Here is a 21,204-nt window from a genome sequence, read left to right as displayed (position 1 = left end):
GTAGGAGAATTCAGTCTTATCAAGGTCACTGGCCAAGGTCATTTGACTGACTGTGTAGTGATTAATGACATTTCTGGGATCGATATTTCTGTTTAACATTAGGATTCAGATGCCAACACTTCTGAGGAGTGACTGACTTGTCTCTTCTGGTTTTTGGTTTGTTTTTCCATTAGGAAGAAATTTAATTTTTAGACATTATCTGATGAAATAGATTCTTCACAGTAGTGGCATTGCCATCTTGAGTTTGCATGGATATGGGCACTGCACCATGTTTACCAATTACTCAGCTATGCAGCCTTTCTCCTCATTTGTTGCATTAGATGTTACTTCAATTGCAAGGGTAGTATTTCAGTGTTCCTGAACACAGATCTGGATTAATTCTGGAATTAGTCCACTGACTATAGAATTTAGGGGCAAGATTGCTTTTTATTTTTTCCTGGTAGCCAAGCAGAGCTGAAACGGTTTTAGGGTAATTGCAGGCATGTATTTCTGATGCAGCAAGCTTTGCCTATTGACTATTCCAGTAACATCTTCTTGTTCTGGAGATGAATCATGCTTTCAGGGTATAAAATATCCCAGGATCATTGTTATGCTATCTATTTAGCAAGGCTTGCTTTTTAAATATGTAGAGCAGAGCATCCAGCTGATCACTTCAAAATTTTTTTGTGCATTTTCTTCCCCCCAATTACTTTTGATGTAGGGATGTTGCTTTATAAAGTACAATAAAAAGAAAATAGAAGTAAACTGCTTTTAGAATACAACTATAGTTACTATATAAGCACCTCTGCATTTTATGCTTCATCTTCTTTGGAATTTTTCTGCCTGTTTCCTCTGACACCCACTGTTAGCAGGCATATGTCTACATTCACGGCAGATGATCTCCACCTCTCATTTTCTGCAAGGCTTAATCATAGCAAATGACATTTCTCTGTGTACTTTGGTCTTCACTAAGACTCAAGCCCTTCTAACATACTACAACTGTGACATGATAATAAAACTTCACTGTCAACTGTGGAAAGATGCACAAAGTAAATTGCTCCACTGCCATCAAATGATCCTGGCAAGATAAATCATGGGCAATGGATTTTCTAATGGCTGCCTTCTTAGGTTATTGGCAGTGTAGTTAAGAACATGATTAACAGTGTTGTGAACCTGACTGACATCAGATAGCCTACGTCAGATTTTTTACCTAGGTGATATAAAATAAAGGCACTGGAGGGAAGAGGGAAAGGTATTATCATGGCAAAATTGCTCTAACAATTCAAGACCTTAAAAAAAAAAAAAAAAAGAAAAGAGAGAGAAAAAGGCAAGTGATTATGCAGAGGTTTCATTTTCGGAATTTATTAAAAGAAAAAAAAATTTGAAGGCCACTGTCCTGTGAATAGCCTGCTGATGTTGCTGAATGTTGGTTTTATGGCACAGACAAGTATCTTTTAATAAACAGAAGAGAAGCAGCAAGCTTGTTTGACATAAGATAATTGCCCTACAGACAATCGTGTCTCTCTTTCAACCTAAGCAGTAGTGTGGACATTAACAGCCAGATAACAAACAAATGCACACAGGAGGATCTGAAGGGTCACCGCAGAAATGACCATGACTCGTTCCAATGAGAGGAAACACCTCGGCAGCGCACGGCGCAACTCCTGAGCTGTGTGTTGTGGGCACTGGCCCTCCACCACAGCTGTGGCTTTGCTGGGATGTGTGCTGGGAGGTAGTGAGTCACAGGCACAGCACTTGTTAATGATAAACAGCGTGACAACTCCCCAGGAGCTGTTTGGAAAAATGTGTGCCATCTAGGGTATTGTTTATTGCTTCCCCAGCCAGCCTGTTCCTGCAGCACGTCTGCTGAGGAGAGGGCGTTGCAGAGACATTTGTGCTAGAGGTGTCCCTGCTGGGGGCAAGTTTCAGGTGTGTGGGTAGGACCAAGGGAGGTTTTATTTTCACAATATTTCTCTTTCTCACTGAACAGAATTACTTGTGTGATGACCAGTAATGCAGCCTCAGACAGGAAAATGCCAAATAGTGAATGCAAGAGAAGAACAGATTTGTACACAATCAGTAGTTTAACTGTGTCGAGTTTGTTAATGTTAGACAGAAGTATCTTCACGTGGAAGACTAAAATTTTGATGGAATGGAAAAGCAGTGTGAATTTTGCAGTAAATTTTTTGAAATTTTTTGTTGAAATTTTTTTTGTAATGCTTTGGCTGGGGGGAAGAAAGAGAGAATTCCCATCTGTGTCCTCCTTGCTTGAGAATTCCTGTGTGATATGTGCCATGGCAAGGTTGTGGTCATGTTTTAAGAATTTCTGTAAATTGTAGCTGTTTGTATCCAAAATTTTGATTCAAAACCATCTTTCCATTGAAGGCTTCTATGTTTTTCACATGTGACAGTTGAGAAAGAAAAGAAATTCCCTTTTTAATACACTGCTGACATAGGAGGTCCAGGGATTGTTGTACATAAGCAGGGGCCCACTGAATGGAGAGTTGCACTGTGGACAGTGTGGAATGTGGGCAGTACTGGGAAAATTGCTGAGCTTGAAGTATGTTCCAATTTTTAAATTTTGGGCTAAGCTAAGAGATCCTGGTGATAGTAGAATGCAAGAAGTGTCAGAGTGACCGTGAAATAACCTGGCAGCCCAGCACTGGCACTTGACAACAAGGGATGGAGGTATTAATTTGCATTGGGAAAGTTCACCACCTGATGCAAATGGGATCAATTTGTGCCATGTGGCTCTGCTGAAAATCTGTGCCTGAGGACAGAATTTGGCTTCTCCTCAGTGCTCCTTGGCTGGCTGTGGCCTTCTTTGTTCCTAGGAACTGATAGCTATTGCATTTTCACAGCAGGTAGAAATGAGGTTTAACTCTGTTGTTTTCTTAGTGTGGAAAAAAGAAAAGGAAAAAAATACGTTTAAGACTTTTTTTTTTCTTTTTTTTCTGTTGCTATGAATATTGTTTTGTTCTGTGCTTTAACCCCCTGATTTTTTAATTACAGGTATCTGGTGGAGGAAATTAAAAAAAGAGAGGGATTCCAGCTTCTTTTGGAGGTAAGTGAAAGGAGAACTGAACTGTTGTTATTGTTAGGAAGTGTCCATTGTCTGATTTTGTTCTTTTTAGTCAATAACCAATTTGTATTTAAAGAATCTAATCTAGTAAGATTATATAGTGGAGATCCACAGATATGACTGAACACACATAACATGGGCTGTGTTCCCTACCATCATTCTACCTAATTTCCTAGCTTCTGGTCCTGTATTGCCTCAGGGGGCATAGATGGAGCCCTTTTTTGTGAGAGTGAAGAGGCTGGCCGTAAAAAAACAGTGCTTGCCAGACCTACGGATGAAACTGTGCTGGATGGAAAAATAGTTTCATCCTAAAAATGGACTTTTTATTTTTAAAGTCCATATTTTTTTCCCTAGTTCTATTTTGACTCCCATCTTCCTAAAAACTACCCAAAAGTTGTGTGTTTCACTTATTTTACTAAACCTGTCAGCTTATTTCCTGTTTGGTGATCTTGCTTGGGGTAGAGTGAGTGAAGGGAATAGAGCTTAAGTACTGTTTTTCCACCTGTCCTCAGCTCTTTAATAAGGTTGATGTCTGAGGATGTTGCAAAGACCTGTCATTTTTTATAAAACCTTTTGAATTGTTGGAAATGTACCTGTATGAAAGACAGGCTTGTATGTGGGATCAGGAAGAAGAGAGTACATAGAGGAGGATGGGAAATGGAATAAGTGTCACTGTGAGCATTCCAGGTTAGGCTAGACAAAATAAAAAATATGAAAAATATTTAATACAATGTAAACTTTTCTCTTTAACTTTGAAAACTGCTGATCAGTTGAAGAATTTTAGGCCAGCAGTACAGGGTGGGGTTAGCAAAGTGGCAAGTCTGTTGAAAGCTGTCCATTTCTTTTTATTGTAGACCTTAGCAGAGAGTCCATATCTGCTGTAGATGTGAAAACTCTTGGTAAGAGCAGAGGCTGTTGTGTAGTTCCTGCGGGAGTGGGACACCTGGATTTAAAGTGGGTTTGAAGGGAGTTTTGTAGTCTGGACTCTGAGAAAGAAGTTGAGCTTCTTGAGTTCTATGAGTTGTTCTATGAGTTTTCCTATGAATTGAGAAGTTGAAAGGGCTAAGAAAGTTTTCACGAGTGCAAGGGGATAAGCAATGAGAATTCAAAGAAAAGCTGCTATGAGGCAGCGAGGCCCAGCTGTGCAAGGCCTCGCTGAAGGGAAGATGGGCTTCAGACAAGAATCTTAGGAAGATGATCCTCTGATACATGCAGTGAGGAAAAAGCCTGTAATGAGAATTGCTCTAAAGCCTGGAAATGCTGCTTGTGCTTGAGTCATCTTGAACTCTTCTGTGGTATAATTGCTTACCTGCTTGGAAAAGACCTGTGGCAAGATTAGCAGAAATAGAGTGTGAAGCATGGCTGGGGGTAGTTTTCTAGGATGAATGGTATTTTCAGAGGGCGATGATGTATTTGATGTGTGAAAGGAAACTGAGATAATCAAGAAGGCAATATAGGCAATGGCAATATGGTAATGTATGCCATCTGTCTGCTCCTGCCATCTGATTTTAGATAGTTTTGCAATAAACCCTGTAACACTGAGCTAGTGCTTGTTCTTATGGGGAAGGCGCTGCCTTTTCAGGGTCTGTGTTTACATGTGTACTCAAAGCAAGCTCTTTGGGGAAAGAAATGGGACTTTAAGAACTGATCTTTAATCCATTCAGTGGCAGCACATGGCAGGTTAGCAGCTCAGTTCCTGCTGACAATGATATTCTTCTTGATGATTAAATTGTATTTAATGCATTCTTTGAAGTGAAGCGGAAAATGATATGAGCAGCTCTCAGTGGCTTTTCATGGAAGAACATGTCTCAGCTGGTGGGCTCTCCTTGTTCAGGAGGTTGCCTGGGACTATAATAACAGTCACATCCACCATGGGGCAAAGAGATGTTGTAACTCAGCTACCAAGCTCCCTTTTAACACTGTTTTTTTTTCTTTCAGCTAATACTAATGAGGATAGCATGTGGGAGAGGAGTGGGGTGTGTGAGTTCACAATCCAAATTATCATAATCCATATTATAATCTAGTTGCCATCTGAATGCTGTGCTGCAAATAGTGGAGGTCAAGATTGACTTAGTGACTTAAAGATTGTGTGGGATGCGGTCAGAAGGTGTTATTTATTCCTCATATTATTGTTCTCTATGCCATTAAACAAACAAACAAACAAAGAGTTCCAAATTAACAGGAAATATATAGAGACCCTGGACGGCCGGCTGGGAAAATTTTCTTAATCATATATGATACAGAAACTTCATAAGCACAAAATGCCTTATTTTAAAATGCATGGTGAACAGCCACTTCTGCTGGGAGCCTTGCAGCTAACTCGACTGAGTTTAAAGGCACTATTTCCCTGGAGAAAAGCAGACATGTGGAGTCTCAGTCTTTGCTCAAAAGGCCTGCTTAGATATTAGACAAGATACATTCAAGATATGGTGCACACCCTGCAAGGGGTCTTGAGATTCTTATAAAATGTGGAAATTGAGAAATTCAGCATTAACTCCAGCGCTGTATAGTGTGCTCTGTGATATGAGAGGAGATTGGCATTGCTCAGTAGAAAAGTGACAAGGTGTGCAAGTGTTAAATTGTCACAAAAATTGAGTTTTTGTGTTTTGCATAAATGGCATAATTGGAAATTCCCATTTGAAAACTCCGAAGAACTAAAAAGAAAATGTATTCTTTAAAGTTGCTTCAAATGTGAATTCTGTAAGTTACCTTTCTGTGCCTCTCTTATACTTTTTCTTGCCAAAGTTTTTTACTGAGTAAAACAGAGTTAAAGATGGCTATAGGAAGAGGAAATTAAGAAGGAGCCCCTAGCAGCAAGAACAGGAATGGATGATAGGAAAAATTATTTCTAGTTTAAAAAATAAAGAAAAAAAAGGAAACAAAAGATGGCTTGGAAAAGGAAGCTTTAAAGGAAAGGATATAAACTCACACCCTCCACCCTTCCCACACACAAAAAAACCCCCACGATAAAGCAGAACTCTTTGAAAAGCTGTAATATGTATCCCTGTCCCATCTATTGCATCTTACACGGAGTCACTTGTTCTCTTGTTTAGCCGGAGTATGCAAACGTCTGCTTTTGGTACATTCCACCCAGCTTAAGAAAAATGGAGGATGGACCTGAATTTTGGCAAAAGCTGCACCAGGTGAGTGTCACATGCTGCCTGAGGTTTACTGGTTTATCTGTATGACAGATAAGAATGTGAAATATCCCTTGGCTTTGCTCACCATTATAACCTTTCAGTAGACCAGAGATTTAATCCTTAAATAGATGTTGGTAAGATTTAAGTTTTTTCTTGGTTTAGACAAATCTAATTTTTTTTTTTTTATGGAAGAGGTGTAAGCATTAACAAATATTCAGCTTGTTATCCAAGCTGTTAGCAGCTGGGAGAACTGAGAGAAGAGGAAAGGTGTTGGTTCATCTCTTGTCTAGACAGATTATTCATTCCTTGTTGCATATACTTAGTGCTGTCCTTGGAACTTGGCTTGCATTGTCTGTGATAATCTATGATAATGCAAGCAAGGAAATGCTTAAGAATATATTTTTGATGTTAAACATAAATGACCAAAGGAATATAATAGGAAAACACTGTGGGAAAACCTTCACAGATGAGTGTTTTGGTAACTCTTTGCCATCCTGATAGAAAATCATGAACATCTTGAAAAAAGAGCAGCAGTAAAATTTTGAATTTACTAGTGGAAAATCAATAATTAAGACTTAATTAAGAGGCCACTAGACATTGTGATATTATGTTTTACTGAATAAGCTATTCTGTGAATATTGAATTTAATTCATTGTTTGCTCATCTCTGGAAGAGCTTTGGTGTTCTGTGTTTATTATTTCATAGAGTTTGCTACTAGAAATTTAAACTGAAACATAGTATATTATCAGCATACTATGTAAACAAGCAATCAAGCTTACATAGTTTATATACATTCTTCCTGTAACATCTGTTCTCATTCCAGCAGATTTTACAGGAACTGCTTTCAATTTTTGCTGGAGGCTGATGTCTTTAGGAGAAAGATCTTCCTTAACCCCACCTGTATTATTTTGGAAAGTACACCTTTGTAGTACAGATCCACTTTTGTAGTACAGAGCCACAGTATGGATGCAAGGGCTTGGCATTTATCATACTTTCACAAAGTCATGTTCCTTTTGTTTGGGGCTTCCCATTCTCTCCTTAGAGCAGAAGACTTATATATGAATATGTGTGTGTATATATATATATCTGTGTATGTATATAGAGCTGTAAAACAGGTCATGTACTCATGGAGAAGTGAGGATTTGGGATGGAGCAACTGGAAGGCATAGAAAGAACAATGCTTAACTCTCACTGTTTGATTTATGTGGCTACAGATGGGACCAAGGAGGAAAGGGATGAAGCACAACAAATGGCTTTGAGCACGTATATTTGAGTGGCTTATGGAGTGTAACTTACTGGTTCTTTGCTATGTTACTCTGTGGTGCTTCCAGTCAGGGTAGGGAATAGATACCTGCCTTTATTTTGTGTACCAATGTAGGTAGATTGATGCTGGAAATACAGATTTTCCAGCTAGTGTTTTTGGGAAAGCACTTGGAGGGAAAGAAGCTTGCATGCAGTTTATTCCAAGAACTGACCACTGCTGCAGATCTCAACCACTCTTTTCATGGGCAAGGTGACATTTTCTTGATTCTTAGATCTCCTCTGATGATAAACTAAGAAATCCCAAATCCTAAGACATAAACTATTTCATTCTTCCCCACGAAAGTCTGAAAAAGAAATCTAGCACAAAACAGACTGAAGCTCCCTAGGAAATGGCACGAATTTCTCTCCTAGAGGAAACAAAAAATGATGACTGTTGTGTTATTTTAGACACTGCTGGGAAGTAGTTTGACACTACAGAAGTGAGCTTGTTTCACAGTGAAAACATGTTATTTCACCTCCCTGATTCTCTACAGGGATAGGTCTTGGTAACCCTGCTTTTTGGGTGCTGAGGACCAGTTTGGGGCACAACATGTATCAGTGAGCAGATGAGATGACAGCACTGGGTCAGAAAAATAAGGCTGACTTGACTCTTTCAGCTAAGGTCAATTTATTTTGCCGTTGCTGATGCAACCAGCATGGTCATTATATTACATTAATCAATATAAATATATTGCTGGACAAGAAGGAATGCATCCTGATCAGCAAGGTGTAAATGATAAGAGCATTGAGGCTGGAGAGGTTGTTACATTGTGCCATTGATGGACAGATGGGGCTGTGACAGTTTCTTGATTGCAGTTTCTGAATATTCCCATAATATCACTAAAATGAGCATTAAAATGCTTTCATTCACAATTTCTCTTTTCACACCACATTTTAACATCACAGTTATTCTGTTTATCCAGAAATCAATCTTCCTTTTTGTTGACCTGCATAACTGACAATAATTAAGGAAACATATGTCTTAAAAATCCCTGGGGCAAGTAATGGATTTTATTCAACTACTTGTTCAGCAATATTGTTCAGAATAACATATTGTCTTCTAAGGCCAGTTATATGAGTTTTAGTGCTGGTGAAAGTTGATAAGCAAATTGTTCAGATCTAAAGTCTTCAGCTTTGTGAAGAATTTGCATAGTCCTATGCAAAATAACCCTGGAGGTTTTCTGCTGTACTGGCTCTTCTCCAGTTTCCATGGCCCACTTCATGTGGAAATGTGTCAGGACTGACTGGATGGTAGCTGACTGGATGGTAGTGTGATACCTGATTCTGATGTCAGCCTTCTTGTTGTCCTACATAGCATGCGTTTCTCAGAAGCTTACTTTTTTTTTTTTTTTTTTGGGTAGGCTGTTTGTTTGTTTTAAATTCTGGAGCCTTCCACTTCAGGTGAGAAATTTGCACTCTTCAGAGTCTCCTACATTCAAAACAGAAATGTGATAGAAGCCTGAAGGCTTTGGAACACTAACTGGTTGTTTGGTTCATCACCTGAACAATTTAGGGAGTGAGAAAACAACACGGTGATAGGGGAAGTACAGGGCCGTATGAATGGTACATTCCTCTCTTATGCGTGAAATTGGGAATTCTGTGCACATCCACAGTTTGACACCACTTTGATCTTTTGGGATTACAGCAGGAGTTGGCTGTGTAGTGAAGCTAGTTCTGTCAACAGTGCGGCAAGGCTTTGGATGCAGTTAGACGGTCCAAGACAGTCCATGCCCTGAGCCCTGAGCAGCGCACTGAGGCAATAGCAGACAGTGTAGCCCATAAACAATCCGGCTGTGCCAGGTGTTTTCCGGTGCCATTCTTCACAAGTGAGGAGAAATTTCTTCTTGTAGAAACCATGCAAACGGGCCCTCTGTGGTAACTGAGGAGTTGCTGGTAGATCCAACTAGAAGTATCTGTAAGTGGTGTTATTTTGCCGTTGCAGACTGGGGGCTGCTGTCTCTGACCTGGCACTGACATAATTGTCGGGACGAAGTAGCAATGGCTTTGCTAGTGCAGTCTGCGCCCCCCAGTGGGAATTTCGCTCCTTTTCCGTTGGTGACACACCGTGGGATTCATTCTGTTTACTGCTGAGAATGGTTGGTGTGTCACAGGGTCACGGTGAGAAAAGCTGAACTGGAAATCACAAGCCAGAAATGGGAGTAAGGGAAGAAGTAAAAACACATAAGGATATATCGTTTCGATTTTCATATTTTCTCCATACCTACAAATATCTGTGTATATTCTTTCTTGTAACAATTTTCTCTTTAGAAAAGTCAGTTTTCTCAGCTTATACTGAAATGCCTGCAGATGATGTAAAATTAGCTGATTGTTAGTGATAGCATCTCTGGAAAGCCTCTTGGCAGCCCAGAGGATGCTAGGGCAAAAGGAAGGGTTTGGAAGGTTATGTTTGGAACTATTCTATTGCCATGCTACTGCTAACCCACCCAGCCAGCCACATTTTACTCATTCTGGATCAGTTTGTAGTCTGCCAAAACTCAGACTTCTGTCTTGCAGACTAAAAGATAACACTGAAGTAATTGCCTTTAACAGATCCCTCCTTCTGCAGGAGCCTGGCTTTGCCAAAGAGTCCTGGAGCATAACTGTAGATAGAGTACTATGTGATGAATGCTGCTCAATAAAGAAGGCTAGTGATTTATTTCTAAGTACCACTTTAGATCGCAAAGTCTAGGTTCAAAAAACAGCAGTTGCTTCCTAGTAAATCTTTTTTGATTTACTGAACTTTGCCGACTTCATCGTTCTAAAAAACATATGCTGGAGTTTCAGATTTCTAGTGGTTCAGTAAAGCTTTTGTACACAGTTGTTAGTTTCAGTAACTCAAAACTCTTGCATCTCAGTCTCAGATTCTACTTGTGTGGTGCAGTTGGTTATTTTTTTTCGTTTTGTTTGCTTCCTTTCCTTTTGAGGATTTTTGGTCAAGTAATACAGAATTAATTGGCTGTAATAGAAAGCTCAGGGTGCAAAGTTATATTAAAGTAGTAATGTCCTACTAAAGCCTATATTGCTTGGAATGCTATTTTGCCCCTCCTCTCTTCACCTCAGTAAAAGGTAAACTTATTCCAGCCTTTCCCTCCTATTTAAGAGAAGAATATATCTGTTGTCTGAAGGCATATTTGTAAAATAGCGTGTCATGCTGAATGGTGTAGTGATACATTTGCGTAATGAGAGATTTCATATCAAAGCATAAATGTAGGGAGGTTGAAGAGGTGTTGCCTTGGCAACCCCTGAATCTTGTGGTCTTTGTTGTATAAATAAAAAAAAAATGCATCAAGGACCAGATTCAGCAGTATTTATGTATTCAAAATACCTATTGATTATGGTACAAGACTTGAATGGGAAGGGAAAACAAGACCTCCAGTTGATTATATTAACAAAGTTTGTTCTCTGCATTTTGGAAGAACAAGAGGAAAACTACATAAGTTATAACCACAGCATTAAACACAGTGAAATCAGGTTTATGTGTAAGAAAGACTCCAAATATGTCACTACAAGTGTATTTCTACTTGGGATTTGTGTGCAAAATGTTATTTGATTTGCTGGCATCCCTGTGTACCACACTTTATGTTTTTCTTTCACTTGAACAAGGGAACAATTAAACAATACTTTAATGTGTGTGTTTGAAGAGTAATGACAGAGACAGGCTTCTGTGAACTTTTCTTATATAAGTAACTTTTATGATAGCAAGTAGCCTACTGCCTCTAGCATTTAGCTCAGTTTGGAGAGTTTTGGTGGAGGGCCACAACAAATGACAGGAAAACAAATTGTAAGATTTGCACAGAAATATAAAGGAGTTAGATTGGCCAAATCATTGGCTTCCACAGCAAGGTGACCAGCTAAGTGATGAAGGAAAGGCTGTGGATATTGTCTATTTAGACTTCAGTAGTGCCACCCCTCAATGTCTTTGCTTTCTCTTAAAGCACCCTTCAAATCTGTTGTGGACTTCAAGAAACAAAAATCTATAGGTGGAAGAGATTGCATTGGCAATCTTTCTTTTAGACCTTCCAGGGGCAGGTGGATTGTCATTTCAGCATAACAGCCTCTGAAGGGGCTGTTTGAAGAAATTTGATTTGTCATGGAAATCAAGGTCAACAGGAGCTTCAGATCCACCCCATAAAACTTAAGGCAGTTACCCAAGGAAGCTACTTGAGGAATTGGCTGGTTTTCTGCCATCTTTAATATGGAGAACAAAAAAGGGAGCTTCCAGATCATGCCTTAGGCAACCTGCAGTCAGAAGCACCCTTGGAAAAGACTTCCATTATTCAGAAGGGGAACCTAAAAGGTGCCATGATTCTTGGTTGGCTGCATTATTTATAAATACAGGTAAAAACAACCTAACACTAAATCATCAGCATGCTGTGTGCTGTTTTAGATTTCTGTTTCACAGGCTTCTGGAGAGAAGGGCTGCAACATCTCCTCCTGACTGAATGAGCCTAGCTGCATTCTCAGTATTGTGCTCAAGAGAGGCAGAAATGCAGCATTCCAGGAGAGGTGAGATCAGGAGGCCCCATGGAGGCAGGGCTGCAGGCAGGGACCTTAGGGGAGAGAGGCACAACAAACACTGAAGCTACAAAATGAGGAACATGATAATAATCAGGACTTATGTTGTAATGTAACCATTCCTCAGCAGCAGGTGATGCTCAGAAGTTTAATAATAAAATAAACATTGATCTTTGCTACTAATACTGCATAATAGACAGCAGCAGATGAATAAAATTTTTGTAGTTTGTCTGCATATAAATGACTGCTATTGTTAAGAAGAAAGATCTAAGCTTTGATAAATGAGAAGAAACAGTACAGTATAATATAATAGCAGAGAAAAATTATAGCAGTGTTTCAGTACCTTGTTAATGAGGAATTTGCACTTTCCCTTTTAATATGTGTCTTTTTCTGCAGTTTTATTTAATTCATCAGTACAAAAGTGACTGTAGTTGTTAATTAAACAAGGTATTTAACATTACTTTGGTTTAAATGTATCCTCCACAGAGTTGGGTTATAAGAATACCCAATTGTTAATTCAAAGTAGAATATTTTGGTTTCTGACTGTGTATCTGCTTATAGCTGGAATTTATGTTTTAATTCTCTTTTACATTTATTCTTTCATGTTTACGGGAGTAGTGATGTTAGTCCAAGAGCTGAATTGGCTGGTAAAATCTTCGTTAGGAGAAGCAGGAATCAATGCATGTTTCAATGCACTTGACATTTCACCTGAGCACTCGGCCCAGGTGTTAGGGGCACTTTAGTGTATATTTTACATTGCTGAGGTTGTACACCTGCCTAACTTTCAGCCATGTGGAATGGTGTGTGAGAGTGACCTGATCTCACACTTGCTCTTTCATGGGATATGAAAGAACAAACCTGGCATATCAAGTGTGTGCATGGGGCCAGAACAGAGATATATTAGTATGATGGTTACAGCATTACTTCTTGTTATTAGACAAGGCAAGGGTGTGAACTACTTCCAGCTTGTGCTTTCTGTAATAGTCACAAGTGATACTGTGGTAATTCATGACATGACAATCATAGATATTTTTGTTCTAACTTTCTACTTTCTACTTCCCTTATTCCAGACTGACTTTTCAGGAGTGTGTAGTATCAGCTGGGCTCCAGTTAAAGGCAGTCCCATTCATGTAGAAATCTTTCTATGTGTTGGGTCAGTGGTACCTGTCTCGATGCAAATCAGTGTTGCTAAATAATACATCTGGCAGCAAAACAACACTATTTTAAAAGTACTGTTGCACAGCTGCTAAAACTACACCTCAGTTCTTGAGAGAAAAAAAAAAAAAAAAAAAAAAGAGAGAGAGAAGAAACCCCAATGATTTTGATGCCGAATGCTTTACTAGATGAGAGTGCAGGGCAACTTTTGTCAGAGACTTAACATTGAGCTGTGCGTGCTCAAGGCACGCTGGGGACTGAAGTCTATTGATCCCTGGTGTTCAGCCTACTGAAACGATCAAAGCTGGAGGGAGGGAGTCTGCTGCAGCTCCATATGTTGCATTCAAGCTGAACAAGGATTTCATCTTCCCCAAGCCACCTGCAGAGCAAGATTGCTCAGATCTCCAGAGATGAAGTAGGTTTCACACTAGTCATTTTTTGCTTGAAAATCTTTTAAGGATAATGGAGGGTCTGATAATTTCTCCATGTGGTAATACACATAATGGCATGAAATGAAGCTGAGGGCGATAGACAAAGTGGAGAGAAATATTGTTAGGAAGTAAAATCATAGGAGACCCACAGATTCAAAGTAAAGGACCAATCCTTCCAGGGAGATGACTGCAAAGTGTGTTTCCATCATGGTATCTAATGCTCTATGATGATATCTCAGGTGGCTCAGGTACTAGGAGCCATATGGCAACAGGCTAAATATGGTACTTCAGGTTAAAAAGGAACAGTTGACAGGACTGTTCTTTCAGGACCAAAGCAAATCACCTAAGGCGGTGGTACATATTTTGTGTAGGTGTGCTCCTTTCTTACGGGGAAGGCATGGGTTCCACCTGTCCAGTATTTTGAAATTTTTGCATGCTATATCCTTAGACCTGAGGGTCATTCTAGCTTTCAGTTCAGATATAGAAAATAACCTGTTTTCAAATATTTGCATTGTTAAAACCTTTACATATAATGAACTTCTCTGTTTGTAAATAGGAAGCTTCTAGAAAGTCTTATTTTGTAACTGATAGGTTGGCAAAGGTGGTGGGGATTCAGTGGAACTGCGTCAGTGGATTCAGTGGAACTGCCTTCTCTGCTTTATTGCACTGACTCAATTGACTAAAGGGCACTTAAGCAGTGCCTAAGAGCTCCTTGCTATTTCTGTGTGAACAAAGACAGTACCTTTTAATTTGTATGGCTTTCAAATAGATACAACCTGTTACCCAGAGCAGCAGATGCTTTGCACCCATTGTTAAGCATCTCTTAAAGTGTGGAAAGACCAAGAGGGTAAAACAACCCCATTTCTTTTCCAGAAAGGTGAATGTTTGGGGGGGACTATGTGAAAGTGGTGCAATTCATAGAAATTAAGAAGGCAGTTGGCAACATGCCTCAGAAAATTGTTTTCTCTGTGTTTGGGCAGAATTGAAAAATCTAATCTGAAACGTATGTCAAATATGACATTTTAAAAGCAAATGTTACACTATTTTCTGAGTATAGAAAACAGAAGGGATTTTATAATTAATGTAAGAGTTTATCCTCTCTGTTTGTTTGTTTGTTTGCATTAAGAGCACTTCAGTTTCATCCTTGTTCGTACCTTTCATCATTTTCCAATAGCATTGAAAAAATAAATACTTACCCGGAGTCATGTTGTCCCACAGAACAGTATTGCATTTATGTTCATTACTGCTATAGAAATGAAAAGGGATAGTATTTTGTAATGCAACACTGTGACACTCTTTAGAACTCTTCATATGCAGTGTTTCAATGTAAATGCATGTGTATTCCTATACATACACATGAATATGGGTGTGTATTTACCCCCTGGGTAAATGATAAAAAATGATATAAGATTATATAAAAAAACCCATTACTGAAAGGGAATGACATATAGTGTTACTCAAGTAACTCCATTGTAAAAAAACTTGTAAAAGGAATCCCAGAACAGCTGATGTTTGAAGGGAGCATTACAGGTCTTTGAGCTCCCTGCTTAGGCAGGGACACCTAGAGTTGGTTGTCCAGGACAATGTCCAGGTGACTTTTGAATATCTCCAAGGATGAGACACTCCATAATTGGGCAGGTGTTTGGTCACCCTGACAATGAAAAATTGCATTCAGATTCCTGACTACATAGCACTTGTTTGCCCAATCAGCATGTATTTTCTTCTGCTTAAATGGGACTAATTACACTTCCTTTGCTTCATTTTGGAGTTAGAACATATTGGCTAATATTTTAAATGGCCTTTTGTGCCTCTCTGTGAAGAGAACTGCTTTTAGCAAGAAAGCAGATTTTGACGACACTCAACACATTTTGTTCTGTCTGAACTTATGAACTTTGTTCTCCTGAAGCAGCACTGTGCTCCTGAATATCTGTGCACCCCTTCATTCTGCTCTCTCTCTCTGCTGTATGCACATTAATAACCAATGATAGAAGAAAAAAAAGTTCAAGTTACAGGTTGAACTCCAAACTAGTGCTTTTCTGAAAGTATCATAGATCATGTTTAATAGCCTGTGGATCAAAATGAAACCCAGTATATATCACAGGGGAACTTAATAATTGAAGCATTCTGGGAATGTCTAAGTACTGGAGTGCTGAGGTCCCTAGAAGCTTCCTTCTGTGCTAAGTTTTTACCTAAATAAAAGCCCTATCATCTATTTCTTAATAACAAATTGTAATCATATTTTAACACACCGACTTAAATTATTTTATCTGACATTCAGGGGAACAATAAGCTCCCTTTCCTGCCCCTTCCACCTCCTAATTTTCTGCAAATGAGAAAAACAGTCCTTGAGAGACATTAGCATTTCAGAGTATCTCCAGTACACTTGACTCATGGCTATCTCATCTCTGTCCTGGGTGTCTGCAGAATGGTCCCTCAGGAGCACTGAATATGTTCTCTGGGTCTGTGAAGCTGATCCATCTGTCTGCCAGCTCTGAATTTACTCCTTTCATATGAGAAGCCGCAGGGGCTCTCTGAAGGATCCTAACTGGTCTCCTGGTGATGGGAAGGCAATAATTTGCAAGCCTGAAGCTGCACAGGTGGTTCTGTGTGGGTATGGGGAGGATGTATAGTTTTGTCTCAGAAAAACAGCAGTAACAGAAGGGTTTTTTGGACTTGCTGCTCTGTAGTTTGCACAAGGGATAAATTCTTTTCCTATTTAAATGTGGTAGAAGGAGGGTTGACTTTTGCAGCACCCTGACAGAGAAAAAGGCTTGGAACGAAACTGCAGGAATCCTGGCAAGATTGAGACCCTTGAACTTTTCTTGACTGAGTGTTACAGTGATGGTGTGCCATGGCTGCATTGTGTGACTGTGGCAGAACTGGTTGGTGCAGGCTGTGCTGGCTGACCTGGAGCCCTCGGGGTGGGGGCAGCGAGGCAGCCGTGCAGCCCAGGTCAGTCCCCTCTCACTGTGTTTCATGGTGCTCCTCAGGGACCATCAAGTTCTCACTGCATTGTTTCACTTTGTGCCTGTAAGCTGCTCCTAAAGCTGCCTTCCTGCAGCTGCCCAAGCTGTGGCTCCCTGGCCCTGGGAGGATTTTGGCATGCAGCTCAGAGGATCTGTTTTAAAGTGGGAGTTTGAACTAAATGGGGTCGATGACTGAGGTGATTTTTAGGTGAGCATTTGCAGTGAACATTTTAGGTTGCACTAGGGAACTGCCCACCAGAGCCACTGGCTTGACACATGATGGCTATATATATTCCTTTATGACGGTTATATATATTCATTAAACTCACTAATAATTGAGTTATTTCAGTGCTGAAGGGTATGTGTAGGATAACAGCAATAGCTATTCCTCCTCTTGCCCCTGTGCATAGGATGAATCTCACTGAGAGTGCAAATAAGGAGCTTATTTGGCCAAGCAAAAAATCATTGTTAGCAGTTGTTTTATTGTTAATGCATGATTTGTCTTGCTTTTGCACTAGTTAAACTGCCATGTGGAATAGAAGGCACCATTTCTTGGCACCTTCTTAAGTGCTGCCTTTTCCTCTGCGAGGATGTGGTAAAGGACCTTCTCTGAGTGCTTTAGATATAAAGGTCCCTGAATAGCAGATGTTGCAGGTGGATGAGCGAACAGTGAGTAGTATTGTGGTCTGTTGGAGGTGTTTTTTTAAATGGCCCAGTTATACACTACTTAGTAAAGTTCCTTCTGGTTCCAAATCTTTCTGATGGTATTGGTGGGGGTACCAGCCCTGCCAGCTGGTACCTGCTGCGGTTTCTGAATGAAACAAGTGTCTTCCAGCATTCTGTTGGGTTTGACATATTTAATAAATCACAGCAATGAATTGACCATAGTGCAATAATAGTGGTCATGAGATAAATAGCATAGTGATTTTTTTTTGGTCATTTTGTAGTGAGCTGGACAGAAGGAAGATAAAATCTTTGTTTCACCCTTAATTAATGGACTGCTACAACATGAGTTACTATGTGTTTGATGGAAAATAAGATATGTTTTCTGTTTTACCAGCCAGAAAAGAGCAGCTGCTGAGCAGAAAAAGTCTTTATTTTTCCTCAGAGGAAAGGTAAACTTCCACTGTAGTTTAAAACATGGGTGACAATTTCAACACTGGCTTATGCTATCTGGGGAAATATTTCACTGTATTTTGTATATTAGGCATAAGTGGAGAACTCTCATGTCGGTGGAGTTTCAAAGGATGTGGGCAATTGGACAAATGCAGCATCTCTAAAAAAGAATTACGATGATAATTCAAACATCCTTCACAAATATTCAATCAAAGAACTGTTCAGAGGTTGTTTTAGGATACTGTCTTTGTCTACTTTGTCCACCTCTGTATTTTGGGGACTCTTCTCCGGGTAAACCAGTGACTTTTGTATAAGCACATATTCTAGAAAGGCATCTGTTCTTGACTGGAATACATTAAGGAATGGTAAAACTAACACTTTCTCTGGCACCTGCTTTCAATAGCTAATTAGCCTTCCTGTACAAAATGGTGGTGAAAAAATGCTTATCCACACTAAAATAGCCTTCTCTGATGCGTTTTACCCTTTTGGTCATAAGTAATCATCAAGTCATCGTTATTCCTCTATTTATAAACTAAATAGATTAATATCTTTAGGTCTTTATTAGACATGGAGTTATTTCTGTGGCTGTCATCATAATCCTTCCCAATTTTCATTATTCTAAAGAAGCCCAGCAAACATGTGAACAATGTTATTCCTTGCCAGCACCTGTGTTTGTCAGCATCTGTGTTTGCACTACTGTATGTGGAGATAAAATTGTCTCCCTAATGCTTGTGCTTATAAAATCGTGGATCATATTACATTTTTTCTTCTGTATTTCTTTGGGAGGCTCTGTAATATATACGTACATACATGCGTACATACATACATATGAATGCTGAAATTTTAAGGTCTCTTGTGTGTATAAATTACTAATTTGAGAACAAAATGAATTGTCAAGACATCTTGGGTGGTTTGGGTTATTTTTCCCATTGGCCTATGGAAAACAAACTGACATCCCAGATAAACCAGTGGTCCTATGCTGTGGGAATCTTTGTTTAAGAGCAGTCTCAACTGTTTTAAAGCATTCACATAAATGACCTAATTACAAAGCTTTGGAGTCTGCCTCTTGACAGAACTTTTAAAAGCTGATTTTGGCTTTGGTGTAGAGTGAAAACAATTGCAGAGAAGTCAGTTGCTTGCCAGGAAGGATTTTTGGCTTCTGATGTGTGACCTGGAAGATCATATGAATTTTGTTTTATTGTTGACTGCTACAGTCTTTTCAGAGTCACTGTTTTTAGGATAGTTATCAATTTTGAGCTGTCTCTCGTTTTGTCTCTGCTTGCATAACTTACCTTTTGAGTGAGTTTGAGCAGTTCAGGTCTGTGCAATGGTTTCTCTTCCTCGTTTTTCTCCCTGTGTGAGTTCTCTCACTAGCAAATGGTATCAGCTGTCATTTATTGACTTTCAGAAAGCCAACAGTGAGGATCAGCATCAAGGTTAATCCTGGTCTCTGTGGAGCCTCACTAGCAGCAATGTTTGATTGATGCTCTGTATTTCTTGCATGGGGAGATATGCTAGTTATTCAAATCTTGCTCAGTTCTGCTGCATTCCTATTGTGTGGTCCTAATTTTTTTGTGCTGTTCCTGTGTGAATTGTTCCTGCTATTTTTCATTTAAATGGCTTGTGTAAGGCTTTCCTATTAATGCTCTAAGTGCAAATAAATCATGAAGAAACTTGGAATATCAGCAAAATAATGAAGGTGGGCTGACCCAAAAAAATGGTGCTTGGCAGAGATATAAATATAACTGAAAACAAAGACTGCATTTTGAGTCTGTTTCTATAAATTTTAGAATTTCTATGTATTCTTACCCTTTAACTCATAAAGTAAATCCAGCATGAGCTTTTCTTTTTTAACTTTAGGTTCCCATTGACTTAAGCAACCTTATTTCACTAGGTCTATCTCCTTACCACTTCTAACACTACTGCTTGTTTTCTGAAATTTCCACAATATCCTCAAAAATAGCCCACAGCTTCAGTGAGCTGTTTTTAATCATCCAGGCCAATTTGTCTTTAGTAGATCTTTAACATCCTTATGGCTGCTGATGGCTTGGAAAGCTCATCAGATTTGTGGTAGGAATCCCTCCCAGCAGAAAAAGAAAGCTTATTGAACATTTCTGCCTTGCCTGCATTTTTAATGATTTAACTATGGATAGGGCTTCAGTCATCCCTAATGTACATACTAAACTGCTTCCTCTTTCCTTAGTCCTGTCAATCAAGGTTTTCTTTTCCTTCTGATAAATTTTCTTCATGTCACATTTGTATTGATTGCTATCTGATCTGCTTCCCTCTTTCAACTTGTTAAATATTGCTTTGCTATCTTCTCTTTGCCAATAAATCATGATGGGCTTTTAGATAAAGCTGTCTTCTTTCTTGATTGAAAGATTGCAGCTTTTGGCATCTAATCTCTTCTTAAAGAGCTCTAAGCTTTCATCTATCTTTTCCACCTGAAGTTTTTTGGAAATTAATTATTTTAAAACAGTCTTTGTGATTGTGTCCATCCTTTTCCTTAGGCTTCACTGAGTATAGTCAGGTTGTGATGAGTTCACAGGGAGGAGTGATGATTTATAGACCAGAGAGTAATTTCTTTGACCACGGTATGGTTGGAAATGAAGATGTATCATACTGGGTCTGCACCGCCCTGCTGGTGAGTTGGGACAGGGTGTGCAAAACTGATTGTTGCATGAATTACATTCTGGGGATGTGATGGGTCAATGCACGATAAAAGGATGTGGTGACTACTGGGGAAGGAAGGTGAGAAAAGGCCAGCACTGGGAATCCAGTGCTGGGTGTCTTGATGCTTGAATGATGCCTCAGTTTGATTAATATAATGTAGATTCCTACAGATATCTCACCCCTGGAAAGATTCAGGGTCAGGATGGATGGGGCTTTGAACAACCTTGATGCACTTGAGGGTTTCCCTGCTTGTTGCAGGGTTGTTGGACCAGATGACCTTGAAAGGTCAACACAAATTATTCTGTGTAGCGTTTGTGCTTGTGAATCGGGTTGTTTTTCACAACCAACAATAGTTGTGAGGTGTGTTGACTGGAGGACTCACTGCTGAAGCTGTCGAAGTGCTCTGCTGGAAGTGGTATGGGGTGGTGGTGAGGACCTGCCCTGGATGCCCTGCTCTGGATCCCCAGGATGGGAATTCTCTGTGTCCGTGGCTGTGTCAGGGCTCAGCGCTCGGGTCCAGCCGGCTGAAGAGCTACGCATGCAGCTGGGGGTCACCTCTGGAGCGCAGCTTTTCCAAGAGGATTTGCAGCCGCAGGTAGTAGTAGGGCCAGGTGACCATCGGGGGGCACCAGAACGACAGCAATGCCTTGGAGCTGCTAATTAGCGCTCAGGCTGTTAATGTCTCCTTGGTGCAGGCATGGAAGAAAACCCCGCTTTTGAGGGGGGCAAGAAATTTCTCCCACTTCTTAAATCAACATAATTTCCTCAATAGTACTGCAAGCTCTATTTTGAAGGCATGAGCTGTTAAAGAATAAACTAGCAAGCATGAGTTATCTCCTACTTTC

At 39.7% G+C, this 21,204-nt stretch overlaps 1 protein-coding gene across 1 annotated transcript in view; it reads left to right on the top strand.

Annotated features, from left to right (window-relative positions):
• GADL1 (glutamate decarboxylase like 1) overlaps positions 1-21,204 on the top strand; it is a 70,537-nt gene that overhangs the window by 30,533 nt on the left and 18,800 nt on the right. The window contains exons 12-13 of the mRNA XM_066320249.1: positions 2,992-3,043; positions 6,115-6,204. Of these exons, the coding sequence (XP_066176346.1) occupies positions 2,992-3,043; positions 6,115-6,204 (142 nt within the window). The remainder of the gene's footprint in view (positions 1-2,991; positions 3,044-6,114; positions 6,205-21,204) is intronic.

Source organism: Sylvia atricapilla, chromosome 1 (genome assembly GCF_009819655.1).
Source record: "Sylvia atricapilla isolate bSylAtr1 chromosome 1, bSylAtr1.pri, whole genome shotgun sequence".
NCBI classification, from domain to species: Eukaryota; Metazoa; Chordata; class Aves; order Passeriformes; family Sylviidae; genus Sylvia; species Sylvia atricapilla.
Note: the sequence above shows the minus strand (reverse complement) of the source record. Positions and strands in the feature narration are given on the sequence as shown.